Source organism: Marmota monax, unplaced genomic scaffold (genome assembly GCF_021218885.2).
Source record: "Marmota monax isolate L192 unplaced genomic scaffold, Marmota_monax_Labrador192_F-V1.1 WCK01_AAM20220418_F8-fsc00158, whole genome shotgun sequence".
Lineage (NCBI taxonomy): Eukaryota > Metazoa > Chordata > Mammalia > Rodentia > Sciuridae > Marmota > Marmota monax.
The window spans coordinates 388,433-412,752 of record NW_026694092.1 but is presented as its reverse complement, the minus strand read 5'-3'; the positions used below and the strand labels follow the sequence as shown (position 1 = coordinate 412,752).

The 24,320-nt window shown below is 32.4% G+C and overlaps 1 protein-coding gene across 6 annotated transcripts in view; it reads right to left on the bottom strand.

Moving 5' to 3' along the window:
• Positions 1-24,320, bottom strand: part of Cfap47 (cilia and flagella associated protein 47) — a 424,450-nt gene that overhangs the window by 359,464 nt on the left and 40,666 nt on the right. For all 6 annotated transcript variants that reach the window (XR_009228697.1, XM_058585745.1, XM_046465022.2 and 3 more), the window contains 6 exons: positions 15,001-15,217; positions 14,462-14,703; positions 10,047-10,177; positions 5,496-5,618; positions 3,398-3,529; positions 243-320 (listed from right to left, as the gene is read on the bottom strand). Coding sequence is in view for 5 of the 6 variants with exons in the window: in XM_058585745.1 (XP_058441728.1) it covers positions 243-320; positions 3,398-3,529; positions 5,496-5,618; positions 10,047-10,177; positions 14,462-14,703; positions 15,001-15,217 (923 nt within the window). In the remaining variant the exon portion in view is untranslated. The remainder of the gene's footprint in view (positions 1-242; positions 321-3,397; positions 3,530-5,495; positions 5,619-10,046; positions 10,178-14,461; positions 14,704-15,000; positions 15,218-24,320) is intronic.

Here is a 24,320-nt window from a genome sequence, read left to right as displayed (position 1 = left end):
TCATACTGGCAGTGTTCTAATACCTAGTTCAGTGGGGAATTTTTAAAAATTCTTTTAATATTTTATTACATCATTTATATATATATATATATATATATATATATATAATCTATGTTAATTTTTATGTCAAATTACTTCATAGTAAAATATTTTTAAACATAAATGAGCTAATTCAGGGTATATATAACAAATAAAAGTCACCATACTTAAAAACTGACCACACAAATGGGCAACATACTCACCGGATTTATTTCAATATTAGCAATCTCAACAGATCCACCAATCCTAAGGTCTATGACATTTGCATGGCGAATAGCAACCTTATTTAAGAGAAATATAACATATTGTAGAAACCACATTAAAATATAATTATATATTGCTGAAGAATTTCTTGGCATTTACAAAAAACTTTATAATTTAAATAATAGTGACATAATATAAATGTACAAACTTATTTTGGCAATTATCATCGTATTTGTTTTGCAGAACTGATACACCTAACAGTGTTCAACAATTAAAACTCTCAAATGGGATCAGTTGGTGGTTTGTAAATTTGACTTTAGAGTTTTACCCATTTGACTAGACCTTATTGCAACTCTGTAATATTTTTTTTAATTTAATCTCAATGGATTATTCAAAATTAAAGAAAAACAGGAGACCAAGTAAAAATAGTTCTTCCCACAGAAAGAGTATATAATACATATAATATTTCACTAAAATCTTAAGCAGCATAACTTAATGATTCAGAGGATATTACAAATTGACATGCTTTTCATTGATTAACCCATATATAAGTCTTAACATTCATGGCTTCCTTTTACTCACTTCCCCCATCATTATTTCCAATGAATGTACAAATGTACATTATTCCTCATTTACCACCCTTAGCCCATTGGCCTCTTGACCTTCTCATCTCCAGAGACTTAAAATTCCCTCTGGACAATACCACCCCTCATAAATACACAGCTTCTGAAACCATACATTCATTCATCTTTCTTTTTCCCATAATCCCCCCATCCCTTTCTCACTCATTTACAAAGCCAATATTTTCTGAATATCACAATAGCAGATAATTTCAAGCCTGTGATGGATTATGATCCCTTGAGCAGCCCCAATTCACCCGTCTCCATATTCCCTTCATTCAACTTCCTCCAAAATTTATCTAACTTCTCACATAATGATTTATATTTGATCCACTTACACTCATGTATATGCTCACAACAACATTAGAAAAATTCTCTGCCATCTATAAGATTTATGTTTAGCATTCAGACTAATATGCACAGTGTATGTAACTGACTTAGGCATCTCTATGTGATCTGAAAGCTGCCTCGAACTCAAACATATAAAAATGCTATTATTCTGTCATTCTGTCTTATACTGAATGTTGCCACCATCTGCCTCAACCTTGACTCACCCCCTCACTTATATATGATCCCTTTTCAATCACCAAGCCCTAAGCATTAATCTCCTAAATTTGACTAGAATTTTCCTAGAATCTGATTTTCTGACGGAGGAAACTGTTCTCAGTTTCTTAAAAGCTGAAAACACCAGGTTTTTTCTTATCTGGACATTTTCATCAGACTAATAACTCTGCAGTCAATCTTGTCAGTTCTAGCTTATTGCTCTAAAACCCAAGCAATCTCTAATAAATGTAAATATCATTGTGAAATCTTCATGGTTAAAACTCCTATCTCTTAAAATGAAGCTTGTATTTCTTAATGCTGATAAAGGCCTTGTATGACCTGAAACTCACACAGATCTCCGTCTTTCATCTACTATCATCCATGTAGTCTGTAAATCCAGCCATGCTCAACTTTAAGTTTCTCATATATGTCTTAAAGCTCTGTCTCTTCCCCAAGTCTGAACATGTGCTGTTTGTACTTCCTTAAATATTCTTTCCTTTTCTCCTTCTCTACACCATTATCATCCTTTTAATCTGGCTGATTCTCAAACTTAGGTGTCTTTTAGATGTATCTTCCTCTAGAAACCCTGTCAAATATGTTAAGCCTAGGGTATATATCTCTCCTGTCTCTTAGCCTGGGGCATTTTTCCATTTCATTATTTTCTAAAATATATTTTTATAATTCATAATTTAATTATTGACTTTCATGTATCTCCACCAGACTGTAAACTCTTCAAAATAAAGAACCCTGATTATCTTGTTCAACATTGTGTCTTTAGCATATACAAAAGAGATTGATGTATAATGTGACTGTTAAATGGAAGAATAAATAAAACTTATAATGTTAAAAAAGTAAGATTTGTTAAAAAGAAAGCATAATCCTTTAAAATGCAGTGGAATTTTAATAAAATTCTTACTTTTTATTTTTACCAGAATATTATGTTTAAAAATATTCTGCCCAAGATTCATATCACATATCACAATATCTAATTTATAAATGTCTTTCAACACATACTTATTTATAAAATTAAGATAACATTCTTAGGTTATTTATTTATTTTCATGCCAGGCAAATCAGTGTTCATTACTTTAAGCTACATATTTCTTAGTCATTAATTGCTATGGTACATTGAGAGATAAAGTGGAAGATATGTATGAAACTACTCCCTTCCATCTCATGACAGTATACATACATACTATGTTTTTAAGCTAAATGCACACATCTGATCACTGAATTGAAGATAAAAAGCATTCCATTCCTTGTGTTTTACAATTGAAAGAAATTTTACACAAACTGGTCCTGTATGTTTTATTTTGTTTAAGGAGCACTTACAGAAGTACCTAAAATTAGTAATTTCATTTACATAATTCCTAGAAATAAAGTAGTAAAACAATTTATGTAATAAAATATAGATGTTATATTGTATTGAATTTGCATACAATTCATATAGTTATCAATTAGCATCCTATCATTGACTATTTTTCCCTTGAGCAACCTAAGTAATGCCATGAAAAAGGCCATTCTTTTCTCTATGACTAGTGAGGATTTGTCAAAACTCGAGAGATGCCAAATATTACAATTTCAAGTGAAAGTGTCCCATATTAATGGAAGGTATTCATTTCATGTAGAAATTTCCATCATCAACTTTCACCAGAAATATTTTCTGCAAATTGTCTCCAAGTTCTGCTATACAACTTTATATTAGATGATTTATGTAAGTTTGCCTTTTTATATTTCTAACAATGACATATTTTAGAGCTAATTCAATTTCTAAAATAGTAGAAATCTAAAAATTTGACCTTTAGTGTCATTAAATTTAAACTCCATTTCCAATAAGAAATTTAAAATACATTTTATAAAAACAAATGTGTGCATATTTTATAGTACTATAACTAGTATTGTGCATATTTTAAAGAACCAAACAAACCCATATAGATATATAAAAAGTACAAGATACATATATAGAGAGGCACATATACAAACAAACATACCTTTGCTCTTGTATCAAATTTTTCTGCCACAGTGGGTGTATAGGAGATATTAAGAATAGTTATTCCCCCAAATGGAATTATTCCTTTTGATGGAATAATCTTAATGGTAGGCAAAAGACTCTGATCATAAACCTGTAATTAAAAACGTACAGAAATGCTACATTATCCCTAAAATTATTGCTTCAAAGCTTTCACAGGAAAGCATCCACACCACTGGACATAGGAAATAAGGTATTATAATGTTGTTTGGAAACATCAAACACCAAATAGCTTGGACTACAAGAAGGAATTGCAGCCCTCGTTCATTAAAAAGAAACTTCAATAGTGGCACCTTCCAATTCAAATAGGATGATGAAGTTTATTACCTCAAGTGCATTCAAAACTGCAACTATTTTTCTTTCTTAAAATTCGTTTTTAATTGATGAATTGTGGTTATACATAAAAGTGAAATTAATTGTAATATTTTCATACATACACATTGCATAATTTGGTTAATTTCATTCTTCACTCTCTTCCCGGTACCCCTTTCTCTACCCAACTCTTCTCCTTTCTATTTTCATGAGATTCCCCCTTTTAAAATTCCTTATTTCTCCAGCTTCCACATACAAGACAAAACATTTGACCCTTGACTTTTTATATCAGGATTATTTCACTTAGCATATTGTTCTCAGTTCCATCCATTTACCAGCAAATGGTATAATTTCATTCTTCTTTATGGCTAAGTAAAATGCCATTATGTATATAAACCACATTTTCTCTATCCAATCTTCTATTGAAGGACTCCTAGGCTGGTTCTATAACTTGGCTGCTATAAATTGAGCTGTTATAAGCATTAATGTGCATGTATTATATATTATGCTGATTTTGGTTCTTTGGGATAAATACCAAGGAGTGCGAGAGCTAGGTCATATGGTGGGTCCATTCCTAGTCTTTTGAGGAATCTCTGTACTAGTTTCTATAGTGGTTGTAGTAATTAAAGCTGCAAAATTTAGAAGATTGAGATATATTTGTTAGAGACCATGACAACATTGTATGTACATACAACATTGATAGCTTTCTTTTCCCTGATACTGAAAAGTTTAAGCAAAGTTAGCAGAGAGGCAGGATGCTGAAGTAATCTCTTATTTATGTCTCCTTGATAGAATGCATAATATCTAAGATATCATTTTCATCTTCAAAAAGTCATAAGGCTTTTGGTTGTGCTTTGTTAGAGAACAGTTTAAACCTATTTACCATTCTTAAAGTCAGAATAATTTAAAGGGAAATTGGCCAAAATATTTTGGAGAAGAGGACAAATAGACTATCCAGGTAAGAACAAATTCTGAAATAAGCATGGTAGAAAAAGGATCTATTCATTTGTTTATTTTGGCAAGAATTGATTTGGGCAGAAAGACATGCTAATATAGTATGGCAATATGTAAATTAATGGATGTGTAACTGATGTGATTCTGCAATCTGTGTATGGGGTGAAGGTGGGAGTTCATAACCCACTTGAATCAAAGTGTGGAATATGATATGTCAAGAAATTTGTAATGTTTTGAACAACCCACAATAAAAAAAAAGAAAAAATCTTAAATGCTAATCTCTAATATCACTATTTGGGGTGGTGTTTAATGTATTTGTTTTAGCAAAAATAAAACAACTCTATCACCACTTATCCCCTCCCTCCATTTAAATAAGGAGCAACAATTATATACAGACTATCTGCAGACTTGCCTCCATTTATGTCTCAGTAGCTATTATAAGTCCTGCAAATGAGGAGAAAAGTAAAATCACATAACTAAATATAAAGTGTAAATTAATTATAATTTATATTTAAACATTTAAAAATATTTCTCAGTGAAATCAAATAACTGAAAGTAAAAACTGGAGTAGACCAGAAGAAAGGGAGTAACTAAGTAAGGAAGTGAGTAAACCATTTTTCTGAGAATTTAAAAGGTACTCAGAAAATTCTTACATAAATATAATATCTAAAATTAGCATAAATCTATTTATATGGAATAAAGCATTACTCTGATATAATTCATGGCACCAACAAATTAAATCTAATCATAATATGATCTGATTCAAATAAGAAATGACCAAAATTCTATAGTACCTTGAAGTAAGCATGGTTTTTTCCTACATTGTGTAATATGGCTTTCCTCCAAGTTGTTAAGCCTTGAGGACTATTACCGAACAGTATTCTTGGCTCCAAAAATGCAACCTTGGTGTGACCAATCTAGTAATGAGAGGAGGAAAGGAGAAAAATGTAAATGACATAATAGCAAATAAAATAATTGATCACAAAAAAAGGGTTTTATTAACCAAAGATATGATTATTGAATGAAACATGACAATCTTCCTTATATTATTTATTCAGTATATTCTAACATAAAAACAAATCACATATCAAGTTATTTCATTGTTATTTTGATTAAAAAGTACTCAAGGTATTATATTGTTTTCTTAAATTTAAACAACATCTGTGACAATTCAGTCAAGATAGAGTAATAATATCATTGGAGAGGGCTGGGGTTGTGGTTCAGTGGCAGAGCACTTGCCTCACACATGTGAGGCACTGGGTTCAATCCTCAACACCACATAAAAATAAATAAACAAAATAAAAATTAAAAATATATAAAAATCATAGGAGAGATTTTACTTAGGTATTTGGGTTGTATTTTATTAGCAATTAGGTATTTATAATTTAGGTATTTAAATATTTTTAGACAAAAATACCTAAGTATTTCAGTGGTAATATGACAACAATAATAGTAATCAAATTACTATGTTCCCAGTGTGAGACAAATATATTAGTTCTTTACTTATATTTTTACTATGGTCTACCAGTCCAGAAAGTACCTAGGGAAAAGCTAGACCATGTCTATATTGCTCATCTTTAAATACACAGTCTGCATAGGGCCTGATACAAAGTATGGAGTTAGTAAATAATAGTGAAATGAATGGATGAATGAAACTCACAACTTTCACCAAAAGTAGGGTGATTAAGAATTTTGTCTAAGTCATACAATGGGTAAGTAACATTAATCAACTTCACAAAATATGAATAAATATATTTCAACAAATATACACAATTGTTCTATATATTAATCTCTTGCAACCTTTACAGGTAAGAAAAACCCACTCTATGAACAAAGAAGCAAAGTTAACACTACTCAACAGCAAAGAAGAGAAATAAGAGCAGTAATAAAAATACACTTTCACCCCTACAATATACCTCCATTTTTAAGCTTCATGGAGATTTTAAATTTAAATTATAAAGTGTAATTAGATTGTGTGTTATGTTAAAGAAAAAAATAGAATGGTATATTTAAAATGTATTCCCAAACTACAGAAGGCAGAGTGAGTAAGATAACTCTATGGAGGAAGGGAATTCAGAACTAAGAAACCTATTGATTCATCATTGGAAGGAACTTAGAGATATTATCCACCCAATCACGTACAGGGTGTTACTGTGTGATTTGCAAATGGAAAGATTTGAAGGGCCAAAAGTATGGAAAGAAAGCTGCCAAATGAAATTATCTAGCCATGTTTACTGCAAGCTTTCTCATAGAGCATAATATAATGATAATATACACTTTGCTTATCTGAGAATGGGGACATAGTTTATTGTGATTCACAGGTCTCTCTGCTCCCCTTTCTGCACAAAGCACTTCATAAAACACTTTTCTTATAATTACAAAGCACTAATAAACATTTTTAAAAATTGAAAAGAATACTTTTTGGAAATGTTGGTATTATGTACCTGTCCAATCATATAGGAAAGCAAGATATATCCAAGAAGAAATAGAACACAAATTTTCCAGTGCCTTATTCAGTGTCCTTTATACCAGGTACTATATGGTCTTTAATCTATGAAATATTATTTCTTAAGTTTAATGCATCCTTATAATTATTTATTAGAAAAATCATAATTTGGATAATTGGAATGATAAATTGTTAAACTAAGAGAAGAGGAAATAGTCAAGTCAGTCAGTCCTTACAAAAGAAATGACAAACCTAAAATGAACATCTTATTTATTCATTTAATGTTCCTTTCTATTTGCTTTTGTAAGAGTTACTTTTCAAAGCTTCAAAAAGGTTCCTAAAATAACTAATTATCATGATATCTCAGAGTTTAATTGTTATCCAATGCTGGTCTAGGAAATACAAAAAGCAAATTTTATCATAGGGTAATAATAAAGGATGTGGAAGCAGTTGGCTATAAATTCCAACTAAGGTGTTTACTATACATGTGAAATTGTATTAGTTATTTAAGCATTCTAATACTCTATTTTTTTCACTCATCAACTGAGTTAATAGTGTCTCACAGGGTTGTTATAAGAATTAAATTAGCTAACAAATGAGCACATTTAGCACAGCACCTGGCACACAGTAATTATTCAATAAATGGTATCCTCAATGCTAATTCTAAATTAGTAAATTGTCATCTTTTATCTGTTAGAAAAAATACATATGAGGTATGTTAGCAAATTTATAGTAGTAAAGTCGTTAAGCACAATTACATAAAGAACAGTTAAAAATCTGTGTGCATATATTCACCACAAGGCAATTATAAGAATGATGATAGAGACATTATTATATTAGCTAAACATTTGAAATAAGCTAAATCCCTATCAGTTGTATAGAGGATAAATGATAGTATGGTCACACAGTGGGATACTATTCAGGAATGAGAATGAACAATCTATGACCGTATGAATCGGCATAGACAAATCCCACAAACCTAATGATGATAAAACAAGGTGTACATATGAGAGAATAAATGGTTTAATTCCATGTATATGAAGTTCAAAATCAAAATTAATCTGTGCTCTTAGAAGTAAGGAGAGTGATGATCTTGAGATGGATACAGTGAATGAAAATGTGAACTGGGGTGGCTCTTTTGTTGTATTAATCACATTATGTTTCTAGATCTAGCTCATCTAGGAATGGGTTACAAAAGTGTTACCAGTTTGTGAAGATTAAGGGATACATGATTTTCTGTCTGTGTACCTTTTTATGCATATTATATTTCAACATAAAGTTTAAGAAAGAATACTAAGTAATTTATACATATTGAAAACCAGTAGGATTCAGCTTATTTCAAGCTTGGACCAGAGGAAAAAAAACATACTGTGTTCTGACTGCCACTTTATGCCACTCAAGTTTCTGAATCTCTCTTCTTTTTAGACTACAAGTTTTGTCACAGCTAAAATATGTAAAACTATCATCATGCCCCATAGATTGAGATGAAGTTTAGTAAAATAGCCTTTGGCTTGTTTTAAATTTCTAAGAACATTGGGTGGAGCCAGGCACAGTGGTACATGCCTATAGTCCCAGAGATTTGGGAGGCTGAGGCAGGAGGATCTCCAGTTCTAGGCCAGCCTCATCAATTTAGCAAGGCCCTCAGCAATTTAATGAAACCCTGTCTCAACATAAAAAATAAAAAGGGCTGGTGATGTGACTGAATGGTTAATCATCCCTGGATTCAATCCCCAATACCAAAAAGTAAAAACAAAATTTAAAAATAGCTCAGCAATTGGGCTGGGGATGTGGCTCAAGTGGTAGCGCGCTCGCCTGGCATGTGTGTGGCCCGGGTTCAATTCTTAGCACCACATACAAAGATGTTGTGTCCGCCGAAAACTAAAAAATAAATATTAAAAAAATTTCTCTCTCTCTCTCTCTCTCTCTCTCTCTCTCTCTCTCTCTCTCACACACACACACACACACACACACACACACACTCTCTCTCTCTCTCTCAAAAAAAAAAAAAAAAAAAAAAGAGCTCAGCAAGTAGAGTGCTTGCCTAGCAGCCTAGCACATGCGAGGCCCTGGGTTCAATCCCCAGCACCACATAAAGATAAATAAATAAAATAAAGGTATTGTGTCCAACTATAACTAAAAAATAAATATTAAAAAAAGGAGCTGGGGATTTTAGCTCAGTGGTTAAGCCCCTCTGGATTAAATTCCAATACCAAAAAAAAAAAAAAAAAAAGAACACTGGATGGAAAATTTGGCATATTAGTAAAGTGCATTCTTGGTGATAGGAAGCCATAAAGTTAAGGCCTTCTAGACTCTACCACAGAAAGAAGCTTAAAAATTATGTATTGCAGCTTTTGCTTTGTTCACATTTTTATTACAAGATGTATATTCCATAAAAATTTAAAAATATATATTTTCCTACTATGTAAATTACATGATCTATTTCATACTGAATTATTAACTACTACTACTAGAATATTAAATGCAATACAGTAGAGCAAAATATAATTTTCTCACTTCTTCTTTGGTGTCTATTAGTGAAACAATTTAATTTTCAGTTGCTTCCATGATGGTATCATAGATTTATAGAGATTCTGACAGTCTAGTATTGTTTTCATAAAACTCTTATATTTTTTAGCTAATTCTAGATACCTAACACATTTTTTAACAAATTCTTCATTTATGATAGACAAGAGGCTCCATGAAGGAGCTAAGACAATTTAGTTACTGAAGTATTTCATGAAAAGTCAGTTTTTCCATACACTTTATGTGTGTATATGTAGTGTATGTTTACATACATTATATATGTATATATATACACACACATATATACAGCACACATATGCATACCCAATCAATTTATAGCCCTCAAAATAAAAATTATTTCAAAGGAAATAATTACATGTGCAACACATTTTAGTGTCAATGTGTTTCCTTCAGAGACATTAAGAATAAAATCTCCCTTTTCTGGAGAATTGAAACTTGGCTGCCACATTACTTCACATTCCAGTGATGAATATGCTTCAACAGTGCCTACAGAGAATACAGAGAGAAAAGAAAACATTTACCACATTTTTATCACATTGAATTTTTTTTGTTAATATTCAAAAGATGAACTGGCCTAAAATTTAATTGCATTATACAACAAATTCTTAAAATTAAACTCTAATAATAGGGAAATGCTAAATGGGATATTATCAAATGGGCATAATCATATAGGATTTGATTGAAATCTAAAATGCAAACCTTATTTCTTTTTTTTTTTTTTTTGTATCTGGGATTAAACCCAGGGGTGCTTAACCACTGAGCCACATCCCCAGCCCTTTGTATTTTTTGAGACAAGGTCTTGCTAAGTAAGTTGCTTTAGGCCTCACAAAGTTGCTGAGTCTTGCTATGAACAGGTAATCCTCTTGCCTCAGCCTCCCAAGCCTGCTGGGATTACGGGCATGCACCACCACACCTGGCATATTTCCCAATTTTAACAGGTCAATAAAAATATACAACAAAAATATAACAATGTTTAAAAAACAACACAAAATTTAAAATGAAACAATCACCCTAGGATTAGTGATGGCTTTACATATAGATACATACAGACAATATAGTGCCCCCACATATAAAGAGGATAAAGCCAAAGGAAATCTCTGTTCATATTGTTTTGACAAGGGAAGCTGGAGCAAAGAGCTTTCTAGATAAGATCACTGCTACATCATCCCCCAAATTAGAGTCTTGTTATGAAGGGAAATGGATATCAGATATGAGTTTAGCAATGTCTACAACAAAAGGAGGCAGATAAAAACAAATATTTGGAGCTGGCAAAAACAAATACATATCCTCAGCACCACATAAAAATAAATATAAAATGAAGACATTCAACTAAAAAATAAATATTTAAAAACAAATGCATAATAATAGCAAAAAAAGATGGAGGAAACCTTGTATAGTTCAATGAAATAGAAGAAACATCACTATATGGAGATGGCATTTGAGTTGGGACATGAAGAGTGAGTTAGATCTTTGCAGGACAAAACTTGAGGGAAGCCTAAGTGTCATTACATTAAAGTACAAGAAGACAGTGGGTGTGGAGAAAACTATGATGGAAAGTACTTTTAAAAAAGAAGATTCAATGCTACAAATAAAGCCATCTGAGTGCCCCAAGAAAAGCAGAGACAGTAAAAGCATTATATAATCCTGTTGAAGGGTCCATTTGAAGAGATTTTGTTTTTCTTCCAATCAGTGTGCTTATATATTTTTCTCTAGGAACATTACATGTATCAGGAAACAGGGGAAATAAATTGAATGGCTAGACTGAGCAAGTGTGGGACTGGTAAGACAGGTACTTTATATGGCCAAGGATTGTCAAAATTGAGAAAGACAATGAGAGTAAAATGACTGAAGCAAGCTCAAGGATTCACTTGGTATTTTAGTAATGGTAAAGAAACAAAGAAGAAAACAAAATAAGCAGAAGCATAAACAATACATATTTTAAAAATCAAATTAGAACTGAGTTCTACCTCAGAAAATATCAATTCACTCTTATTTTCTTCTCTTACAACATATGCTACCCAAATACAAATCCAAAATATATCATGTCTCAGGAAGAAAGGACAAACAAAATATAAATATCAATTTAGAATTGTTCATGTTAGTTTACCCCAAAAGGCAAAAAAGCATATAATTAAATGTATTATCCAGGATGCAAAATCAATAGAGCATAAGAAAAATAATCTAGTGAAAAGTCACTTCCTATTCATACAAAGACGAAAACAACATAAAATTCAGTAATTATCATATAAGTATTCTGAGGAAAACAACAAACAAATCTATATATATGACACAAGTAACACTTTCTTCAATGCTATATAAAATAGTTTTGAGAGCATTGTTATCATTTGTATTCTTAAAATAGAAAATGAATTTACATACTAATGGTCTTTTTCATACAAACATTTTCTTTGGAATTTAGCGTCTTAGTGCCTTGGTGATATTTTTTTAGTTAAAAAAATATAAGAGGGGTCATTGGCAACCTAAAGGGAAAAAAAGTAAATGCTAAAATCTCCCTACAAAAATAAGACTTCTAAAGACCAATAAAGCATAACGGTGGTCCAGTTTATATTATAATTCTACTAGTATTTGGTACAAATTAAGTATCATCATTATATCTCCATGGCTATCAGGGACAATTTCAATGCATTCAGCCTTGTTTCGGATGGAGAAATACAAAGAAAAGTATTAGTGCACTGTGTATTTTAGACACTCTTGGGGCAATATCAGTGGTTGGTCAAAAATTATAGCTGGAATATTGATATCAAACTACCACTGTTCTTATATCTGTTCAAACAAACTGAAGAAGGGTTATCTAGAATCTCTGAAATGTATAGAAATATGAATTTACAGAAAAATGATCACTTTCTTCTCTGATTATTTTACCACAACAGAATCCAGTATTATTGGTATTACGTTTGGGGAGCAGGTTACCAGGGATTGAACTCAGGGGAACTTATCCACTGAACAACACCCCCAGCCATAAGAGATAAAATATCTTTTATTTTGAGACGGAGTCTCACTAAGTTGCTTAGGGCCTCACTAAATTGCTGAAGCTGGCTTAAATTTGAGATTTTCCTGCCTCAGCTCGAATTATAGGCATGTGCCACCATACCCAGCTTATCAGTATTGTAATTTTTTAAAAAATTTTCTAGTTGTTGAAGATACTTTATTTTATTCATTTATTTATTCATGGTGTTGTGAATCGAACCCAGGACCTCATACATGCCAGGTAATTGAGTGTTCTACCACTGAGCCACAACTCTAGCCCCAGTATTGTAATTTTAAAAGAGCTTGGTTAAATGAATATGAGAAATATTGAGCTTAGTTAAATGAATATGAGAAATATTGATGAAAGTATAACTCAGATGCTTAATAGATTATAATGTGAGATTATGTTAAATAAATCCAGGTTAATCAAAAGATTAAACAGCTGTATCAATTATCTCCAACTCTACTCTTTTCACCTGTTAAATTTGTCAACACCTCTATCTACAATGCACATTAAAATTGATTGAATTTAATTTAATACATAAGATTGTTTTTGTAACACCATGATCCTTTTGAAAACTCTTGCAGAAATATATAAAAATTCTGATTTGGAAATGACTAATATTCACAAGAAAAGAAATTTGAGGCAAGATTTCTACAAACCAAGGCTCCTCTGTAATCCGAATATAGTATATTTAGATCTATTCCTAAATTAGAAATAAATAAAATGAGGGAGGGGGAGGGAAAAAGAAAGGGAAAGGCGAAAAGGAAAGAAAGGAGGAAGCAAGGAGTTGGAAAGCAAGATGCATGATAGGTTGTGTTGCTTGGAGGACACTTTCAGGGGTAATAAAAGCCAAAACAGAATAAGAAAATTTTCATAATCACACAGCTACCTGTGCATTTGGCACCTCTCTGCCAAATATTATAGAAGGTTTTCTTTTTTTTATTTTTTTAATATTTATTTTTTAGTTGTAACTGGAAACAATACCTTTATTCTATTTATTTATTTTTATGTGGTGCTAAGGATTGAACCCAGGCCTTCACACATGCTAGGCGAGTGCTCTACCCCTGAGCCACAATCAGCCCCATAGAAGGTTTCCATAATTTAATCTTTATGGACTATATCATCTCACCATTTTATAGGTGTCTGACAATTGTTTGGTCTAGCACCAGTCTAGATGCTATTGTGAAGCTGCTATTTAGATTGACACTTAAATCAATAGACTTTCAAAAACATTTAATTGACAAAGATTCTATATAGTCCAAGTATATATCATGATGATTTGGTACATTAGTATATTGTCACAAGCAAATTAATTAACATGCACATTACCTTTCATAATATCTGTGGATCTCAGGCAATAAGTTAAAAGTCTTAAAAGGCTGAAAGCTCTTGAGAAATAATTAATTCTGCCTCCAGAATGACTTTGGATTGAAGAGAGCACAATTCAACTCTTTCCTGGATCTCCAACCTGCCCTGTAGACTTACCAATCCACACAACTGTGTGAGCAAGAGCCAGTTCTATAAGATCCTCCTCTCTCTCTGCTTCTCCCTCTTCATGTCCATCTCCTATTGGTTCTATCTCTCTGGAGAATTCTGACTAAAATAGTTTCCATATTTTAAAATAATATTTATGTCTGTAAAAATAAATGCTCCTATGACAGTAGCTAATTTACTTCATGCTCTTAGCACAAGTGCACAGTATACAATAAGTGGTTCATGCCTGCATGCACAAATGAATGAATATATGAATGTCTAAATCAAACAAAATAAACCATTACCTGTAGCTGGGCGAATGGAAAATGCCATCCCTTTTATTGTGTTTACTGGTTGCCATCCAAATTGGGCAGACCGATTCTGACGATTATACAATCTAACTGTTCCCCGAAAACATGTTTTCATCAAGAAGCTTTGTGGTCTCAATACTAATTCCTTAAGCGATAGCTCAAGTGTTACTGGCATGATATTTGCCATCACTAAGATATGCCCTCCAGGTATGCTGTTCACTGTAAAGGTAAAAGATCTGTAAAACAAAAAGCATCTAAATGTAACTAATAGAAGCTATTTGTAATCATAGAATCCAGTTATGTGGAAAAATGTGTAAACCATAGTGTAATGTACACAATATGTAGTACTTAATATTTCAAAATAATTATGAAAGAGAATTAAAATATCCACTACAATTTGAACCTACCAGTCTACAAACTCATGCACATATAGTTTCTATGTTATGCAACCAAATACACATTACAATTACTTATATAAACAAATACATACTTGACAAATCATTCTAGCAAACAAATTCAAAAATCAATCTTACTTCCAAAATTTTCCAGTTGTAGGAGATTCAAATATCATTGAAATATAAGTATTAGATATAGGTGGAATCACATATGAAAACTGTTTGGTTTTCTGAAGTTCCTCCAAATTAGTATCTAACTTGATCAAAATATACATAGGTAGCATATTAATGACATGTAATAGATGAGTATTTGTAGAGTTCACAGAAACATCACCAAAGTTAAGGACAGAGGGCCCTAAAATAATGAAAAATTACTTATTAAGTTTAATGTTGGCAAACATTTATTTTTTTAGGTTTGCAAGATTATTTGGATCAACTAAGTTGTATAAAAATGACAGATAAATATTTACCATAGCATCAGAAATTAATCTTTTTATCTGAAAAACTATAATTTGATATTTGGAGAATATTGGCTGAAATTCAAGATGAACACATTATAAGGAAAATTATATGACAAAATAATAAGCACAATACAACTCAGCACACTAATTTGTAACATCCCAACAACCTCTCTATTTCCTCCAAGAAAACAGCAATCAAGTTAAAAAATGGAGAAAAGATTTGAGCAGACAGTTCATCAAAAAAGATAGGCATTTTTCTATGTACTTGTTTATCATTTGTATATCATTAGAAAAACAAAACAATGAGATATTTCCACAGATTAATTAGGTGGGTAGACTTAAACAATTAACAAAAATCTATTTAAATTGTTCCCTAACATGAAACTGTAACTCATGCTATATACAGCTAATGGGAATGTGAAATCATGAAATCATTTTAAAACAGCTTTATGAGTTATGTTTTAGCCAGAAAAAAGGTGTGTAATATTGTTACCAATATAAACATGTACCAGCTTATTTCATTCACTTATCCAGAAGTTACAGAAATTAATAATTTTCCCATGGGACACTGCCTGTTTATCCCTTCAAATGTCAAAGGTTTTGTATTGAAACAATTTGAATTATTTTAAGTCTCAGCCTGCCCTTAAGAGCTTAATTCATTCATAAGTGATGTCAAGTGTATATTTAGAGTGTAGACTTTCATTAATGTTAATACACGAATACATCTGTGAAATAGTGACCACAATAAAGAGTGAATAATATTCATCACTCCAAAACATTTTCTCACAGTCCTTCATATTCCTTCCCTCCCACCACTGTGCATACAATCATTTCCTAGACAACTTCACTGCATTACGTCACTGTAGATCACTTTGCTCTTTCTAGAGTTTTATAAGAATGTCACCATGTAGTATGTAACATTTTTCTGGGTTTCTTTCATTTGGTGAATTTCCTGGAGCTTCATCTATATTGTTACATGTGTCAATAATCTGTTCCTTTTTATTTCTAGGTAATATTCCACAGTGTGCTTATACAACAATTATGTTTGTCTATTCAACTGTTGATTGACACTTGGATTTTTAAAGCTACTATAAACATTTACAAGTGTTTGTTTGAACATATGATTTTATTTCTTTTGGATATATATCTAGGACTGGAATGGGTGGATTATGTGATAGGCAGCATATGTCTAAAAACTGAAAAACTCATAAACCTGTTTTAAAATGGTTTAGTGATTTCACATTCTCATTAGCTATATACAGCATGAGTTACAGTTTCTTCACATGTTGGGGAACAATTTAAATAGATTTTTGTTAATTGTTTAAGTCTATCCACCTAATTAATTTGTGAAAGTACCTCATTGTTTTGTTTCTCTAATGATATACAAATGATAAACAAGCACATAGAAAAATGCATATGTTTTTTGATGAACTGTCTGCTCAAATATTCTCTCCATTTTTTAACTTGATTGCTTAAAATTGAGTCTCGAAACTTTTATTACATGTTGTGGTTAAAAATTCTTTGTCTGACATAAAATTTTCAAGTAGTTTCTGAATCTATGTATTTGTTTTTATCCTCCTGTTAGTATCTAAGGAACAGCAAACATATTAAAATTTGATAAATTCCAATTTATCTATTTGTTCTTTGATTGTTTTTCATGTCATATCTAAGACATTTACTTTTCCCAAGGTCACAGATTTTTTTTCCTATGATTCCCCTTACAGGGAAGAAAACATGGCTTATAATCCATTTTTCTCCAATTTTCTTAGGACATAATTGACAAATTAAGATGGCAGATTTTAGCCAGGCATGGTGGTACACACCTGTAATCCCAGTGGCTCAGGGAGGCTGAGGCAGGAGGAGAGTTCAAAGCCAACTTCAGCAATTTAGCAAGGCCCTAAGGAACTTAGCGAGACCCTGTCTCAAAAATAAAATATAAAAAAGGCTGAGGATGTGACTCAGTGGTTAAGCACCCCTGAGTACCATCCCTGGTACAAAAAAAATGTATATTTTTAAATATATACCATAATGTTTCAATATGCATACACATTTTCATATGATTAAGCCAATCTCAGTAAGTAATCTATCACCTTACACACATTTTTTTCTGGCTAAAGCATTTTGGATCAACTCTCAATAATTTTTAGTTATAAGTTATCGTTAACTATAGTCACCATGCTAAATAATAGTTCTCCAGCACTTATTAAACCTGTCTAATGAAACTTTTGACAAATACTTCCCCATCCTTCCCCATCCCCAGCCAACCTTGGTAATAACCATTTTGTTCTTTGCTTGTATGAGTCCAATTTTTTTTTAGATTCCACACATAAATGAAATCATGCAATATTTATCTTTCTCTGCCTGGCTTATTTCACTAAATACAATGGTCTCCATGTCTATGCATGTTGCTGCAAAGGAGAGAATTTTCTTCATTTTTAAGACTGGGTAATATTCCATTGTGCATATATGTGCCACATTTTCTTATTTTATTTTTCATTACAAATATTTATGCCATATAATATGTTTGATATTAATATGCATTGTGGAATGTTTAAATCATGCTAATTAACAACATGCATTACCACACATACTTGCTCTTTTTTTTGGTTGAAATTTATAGTACAACAGACTCTTTAAAAGTTCTTATATAAAAATCTTTAATTATGTCTTTCTCTGAATATAATGGGTTCTATTATCATAAAATAAATTACTTAACTTTACCATCTCTGAAAGAAAAGTCAAGTTCAAAAAACAGAAAACATAAAATCTATTCTTAACAATTTTCAAGTATACAATATGTAGTTAACTATAATTACCATGATGTACAACAGATCCTGATGACAAGATTCAGTCTGAATATGGCCATAGTTGAGGGGAATGGGGATGTTTGTGATTTGAACCTGGCATTACAGTTAGTGAACCTGCACAAGGATACCCTCTTAAATTGGCCTTCCTAGGTCCTAGGTTCCACTGGGGTTTTACAACTTCCTATCAGAATCCCAAAGCTCTCACAATGGCACTTTTGCCTATGATGGCTGAAAAATTGTTGTTTTAAGGGAAAATGGGCCAGTCTACCATCTTGATGAGATCTGCTTTTGATTCATTTGCATTTGTATGTGGGGTGCTGGGAATCTAATCCAGGGCCTTGTGCATGCCAGGCAAGTCTTCTGTCACTGAGCTATAGCCCCATCCCTGATTTTGGTTCATTTTGATTCAATTTTTATATATGATATAATTTGTGGATAAAGATTTTTTGGCTGGGCACAGTGGCACATACCTGTAATCCCAGCAACTCAGGAGGCTAAGGCAGGAGAATTGCAAGGAATACAGTGGGTTTTGTTTATTCAGTCATGTCTGGAAATATTCTTGAAATATGGAACAGAGGTATCATTCTAAAATGTTATTCCTTTGCTAATTACAAATAAAAAATATTGGCAAAATTCATGAAGTAACTAGCAGAAATATTTGGAAAGTAACAAAAAGAAATTAGACTGGCTAGGGATCTTAGTAATCAAAGAATGAAACCAGGGTATTTCCTGGGTTCTTTTTGTCCTCTACATATCTTGGTCTAAACACTTGAGTAGCCTTTCTATCTAGGTACCAGGAAGAGGGTGAATGTTCAGAGTCAAATCAACTTCACTATACCTGTCCTATTCTAGACCAAGAAAAAATTGTTGCCCTAAATACTAGGTGGTATTGTTGAGGGCTACAACCAAGTTAAGATGGCGCCTGGCAGTGTGCCAGGAGGAGTGGTTTGTGAGCCAATGCCAGCGAGCCATTATGATGAGGATTCCTTAATGACTGACTGCTGTATCTAGATGATGTTAATTAAGTTAAGCTGTGTGTAATTAGTTGGGTATATGTACCTCTGCTGTCCGGCAGAGAGGGGGCTCCCGCTGTTTCAATCTTCACAAGTTGCTTGTCACTCCCCGGTTATTTTGCCCAGCCAGACTGCAGCATGGTATGAAGATTGCAGAGTTGAGTTTGATAAAAGTGGCTCTGATATGCACTAAGGCAAGAAAAGACATGCACTCTCTCATCTCCACTAAATGCTGTGGAGTTCCTGGGGTAGAATCCTGTCAATTGTCCTTTCACTGCCCTAAGGTTAATGGGTACAGTTCCCTTTCTCCCTGTGGACCAGGCACTTAAGGAGACTAGATTGAAGGCCTGTTGAACAGCTCTAAGAGAAGCACTGTTGATATTCCTTAATTCATCACTAGGCACTGAAGAGTCTGTAAGATGGAGCAAATCTGCTCTATCCTAAATTAGAGAGAAAACAAAATATAGTGAAAAGAGACTACCTCTCCCTCCCTATTGGCACAGTGGCCATTAAAATTGTGGCATATAATCCCTGTTGACTATCTCTACATCTCACTAAAGTAAGCAAAGAATTGTCATTACTCCTTTTCCCATCTACAAGGGGAAGGAGGGATACAAAGAGTTAGGGTTTAGAGAAGGAGACATTTTAAATCCATGCATGAAGTTATGGCCATATCCTGATGGTATAGTTTGCAACAATGGACTTCATATGGTCCTCTGGGTAGTAAACAAACAGGGAAAAACAAATTAGCACTGCAAAAACCTTGGAAACCTATTTGACATGTGTAACACAGCACACAAATGTGGGCTATAATATGTATAAATGACATTGAATGAACTGAATGTGTGTTAAAATAGAGGATTTAATCTATCTAGGGTAAAAACTAGGCTTGGAAAATCTCAAAAACTACAAAGACTGAGATGATACAGATATTGAAATTTTTTGACAAGCATTTTAAAGAAACTATTGTTAAAATATAGAATATGCAATTGTGAACACTCATGAAACAAGTGAAAAAAGCATTTCAACAAATATACAAAGAAATAAGAGTATACAAAGAAATAAGCAGAAATTCTAACGTGAAAATATCCAAACAGGGCAACAGAACACTAAGGAGTAGAGGCAATAACAAAATGAGATGGTAGAATCAAAAGTTGTTAAACTTGGAAAAAAAAATTGATAGGCTTTATCCAATTTAAAAAAACAAAAAGGAAAAAATTGAAAAAAGGTGGAGGGTCACAGGGAAATGTGGAATAAAAGTAAAAGGTATAAAATCCATGTCATTGAAATTCCAGAATAAGAAGATAAAGAGCCGAAGGCAGGGGCTGGAAAATATTTGAAGAAATTATGTCTAAAAATGCCCAAATTCAGCAAAAGATATAAACCCACAGATTCAAGGAGATCAACGAAATGAAAACATGATATCTCCCCCACCAAAAAAAATCTGTCTATATTTTTCAAAATTTTGAGATCTAACGACAATCCTGAATTTTTTTCTTGTAGTGCTTCGGATTGAACCCAGGGCCCTCCACATGCTAATAAAGCACTATACCATTGAGCTATATTCTCAATCCTTGCAACTAAAGAACTAAAGACAATTTTAAGAAAGTGAAGACAAAGAAGAAAACCTCAAATGGCTTTCTAAAACCCTGACATATTAATATTTACATCATGTGTAAGATCCAAATACACCAATTAAAAACACACTTTCAAAATGGATAAAAAGCTATTATTCTTTCCCTGGAATCTCACCTCAATTATAGTAAGATAGGAGGGTCAAAAGTACAATGAAGGGAAAATGTAGACAATGCAAGCACTAAAAAATAGAAAGCATGGTAGCTATATGAATATCAGATAAACAACATTTCAGAACAAAGAAAATTACCAGGGACTAAGAGGGACATTACATAATGATAAAAGAGGCCAGGAAGACCTTGCAATCCTAAGTGTGTATGCACTAAAAAACAGTTTCAAAATACATGCATAAAGAAAAAACAAAAAAATCCTGACAGAACTAAAAAGAAAAATAGAAAAATCCACCATTATAGTTTGAGACTGCAATCACCATTGTTGGTAATTGATAGACTTGATACACAGAACAGCAGTAAGGATTTAGAATAATGGCACAATATCATTTACTAATTGGGATTTGATTGACATTTGAAGAATATTCCATTCAATAATAGCAAGAATGCACTTCATTTCAAGATGCATGGAACCTTCAACAAAAGTGCCTGTATCTTTGATCAAGCTTAAGAAATCTTCACAAATTTAAAAGAATTGAATTATAAATATGTATACTCTGACCACAATGAAATCAAATTAGAAATCTCTTAATAGAAAACAGAAAAATCTTAGAATATAAATAGCATACTTCTAAATAATTACCCATGGATCAAAGAGAGTTTTAAGGAAAAATAGACAATACATTGATTGAACTGAATGAGATTTAAGATGTAGCAAAATATATGAGATGCAGCTACAGGACTGCTTAGTGAAAACTTGGTCATGTTAAAAGATTCTGTTAGTAAAAACAAAGGGTCTAAATCAATAATTTAAGTTTCTTCTAGGTACTAGAAAAAATAGAGCAACATAAATCTAAGCAAATGGAAGACAATCATAAGTACTAGAAAAAATTGATGAATGAAAAACTACAGAGAAAAGTAATGAAATCTAATGCTACTTCTTTGGAATAAACAATAAAATTGATAAACCTCTGCTGAGACTGAAAAAGAAAAATAATAAAGACACAAATTTCCCACATCAAAAAGAGAAAGGTTATATCACTACAGACTCTGCTGACACATACTGAAAGGAAAATTGAGAATGTTACAAATAACTCTGTGCACATAAATGTGACAACTTAGAAGTAAAAAAAATTCCACAAAACTCACAAACTACCAAAACTCTCAGAATGTTGCACAGAATATCTAAACAGTACTACAACTATTAAATATATTGAATTTGCAATTAAATATCTTCTGAAAATGAAATCTCCTTCTTCAGAGAAATTACCTAACATTTAAAGAAGAATAGCAATTCAACAGAATGTAGAAGGATTATTGAACAATCTTTTAGACTATAGCAGAGGAAGGAACACTTTCCAACTCTTCTAACTCATTTTATGAGGATGAAATTATTTTTATGTTGAAACAAAGCACAGATAAAACAGAACAAATGAAAAAACTGGATTGATAATATTTTAGGAAAACAGATGAAAAAATTCTGTATTTTGATTTAACAATATTATTGAGTAGAGAAAGATGAAGAAAACCTTGATTAACTTTAGAGAAAAATATAGATTGTAAATTAGAAATGAAAAATCAAAACAAAATATATGGCCAGAGAAACCCAATTTCAAATTCTTTCTTTTCCACTAAATATTTGGACATTTTGACTAAGGTATTCATTTGGCTTGATTTTATTAATCTCTAAAGTGGATAGAAACCTAGTTAATTTGTAAGTTTCTCATGTTAATTAAAAAACTAAATGAGATCATGTTTATAAATTGCTCAATACCATGCCTGGCTTTAAACTGCATCAATAAATGCCAGCATAAAAATCAAAATGATTAGACACATGCAGATGAAGAAAACAATACTTTATATAACTTTCAATGTAATACAGACTACTGTAAATTTTTTTTACTAATTGATTTGAATAATTTCCAAATTATCTACTGTGTTTCTTATTATTTTAATTTTGAAAAAAATAGTATGATTACAGGTCCATTTTATCTGAAACTACAATCTGCTTTGATGGTGCCAGTCCCTGCTCTGTACAGAGGCTCACAAAGCATCTTTAGAGTGTAAAAATAAGAGTGACTCTCCTACCAGGTTCATAGACCACTTCCTCCAATCGACACAAAATTTCCATCTGCATAGTTGCTAACTTTGTAAATTCAAAGTCTCTGTCATAGAGGATCATTAATAAACTGCCTAGGACACTAGATGAAGAACAGACAGAAACTGGTGGAGAAGTCATAGAAGAGACAATACTCATTGTCTCCTAACTTTCTTTTGTATTTGTATAGATCTGCTTATCTGTTCAGTTAGCGACTTGACTAATTTGGGAAGCACAGAATATTTATCACTCAATAGTAAAAAGTAAATTCTTGAAGCTATAAAACTCAGTACCTATATACCTGGCACAAAACAGGTGTACAGTAAGTGTTTGTCCTGTACTGAACTACATAAACAATTAAGCATTGAGCTAATAAGACTCTGATGCCAAAGTGCCCTATTGTCACCGTGTGGCGGGGAGGTTCAACTCCAGTGCTCTTAGGATGTTGGATTCTATTATCTCAACAAATGGTGGGACAATACAACTCTCTTTATCAGCCCATGCCAATTCCTTTCCCCAGACATTGCTTTGGGCATTTCCTATAGGCCATACTGACCTGAGACTTGGCCAATGACTGGTGATAAAAAGTCACCAAAATCCAGATATATAATCACTTCCTTTGCTTTGCCTCTGACCTTGTACCTTCTTAAAAATCACATATCCAGACAATTTCAGAGTTGGTATGTGATGTATTGTGTTCTAGATTACCCCCAAAAGGAGAATCAGTCTATCCATGATAATTAATCATCATTTGCCCATGTCTCTTTCATGGCCCCTAACTATTAGAATGAAATGGGAACACTCTCTTCAGACCGGTTTAGCCACTATATCTTTAACTACAATATTTCTTTAACAGGCTTGGTAGAAACGAATCTAGGAAGGGACCTTGTACAACATTTCTGCAAGTTTAAGAAGGAGCTGTCAGCAGGGTGTGGTGGGACAGACCTATAATCCCAACAACTAGGGAAGCTGAGGCAGGAAGATCACAAGTTTGAGGCCAGTCTCAGCAATTTGGCAAAATTCTGTCTCGAAAATACAAAAAAGAATGGAGATGTAGCTTAGTGATAAAGCACCCCTGGGTTCAAACAAACTAAAGAGTTTTACTAACTCACTGTCAACCCAGATGCCTAAAGTCTTCATTTCACACAGGTATTGTCACTGATCAAATGTACATCTTAGTGACCCTGACTAAACTGGTGTAAAATAGACTGTACACAAAAACACCTTATTTTTATCTATCTACTTCTCCTGCTTTGTTTCCTCATCATTGTATACCAAAGTCATATTACATGAAGATAAACTTATTACTCCCCTCCTATCTCAAGCAAATATAA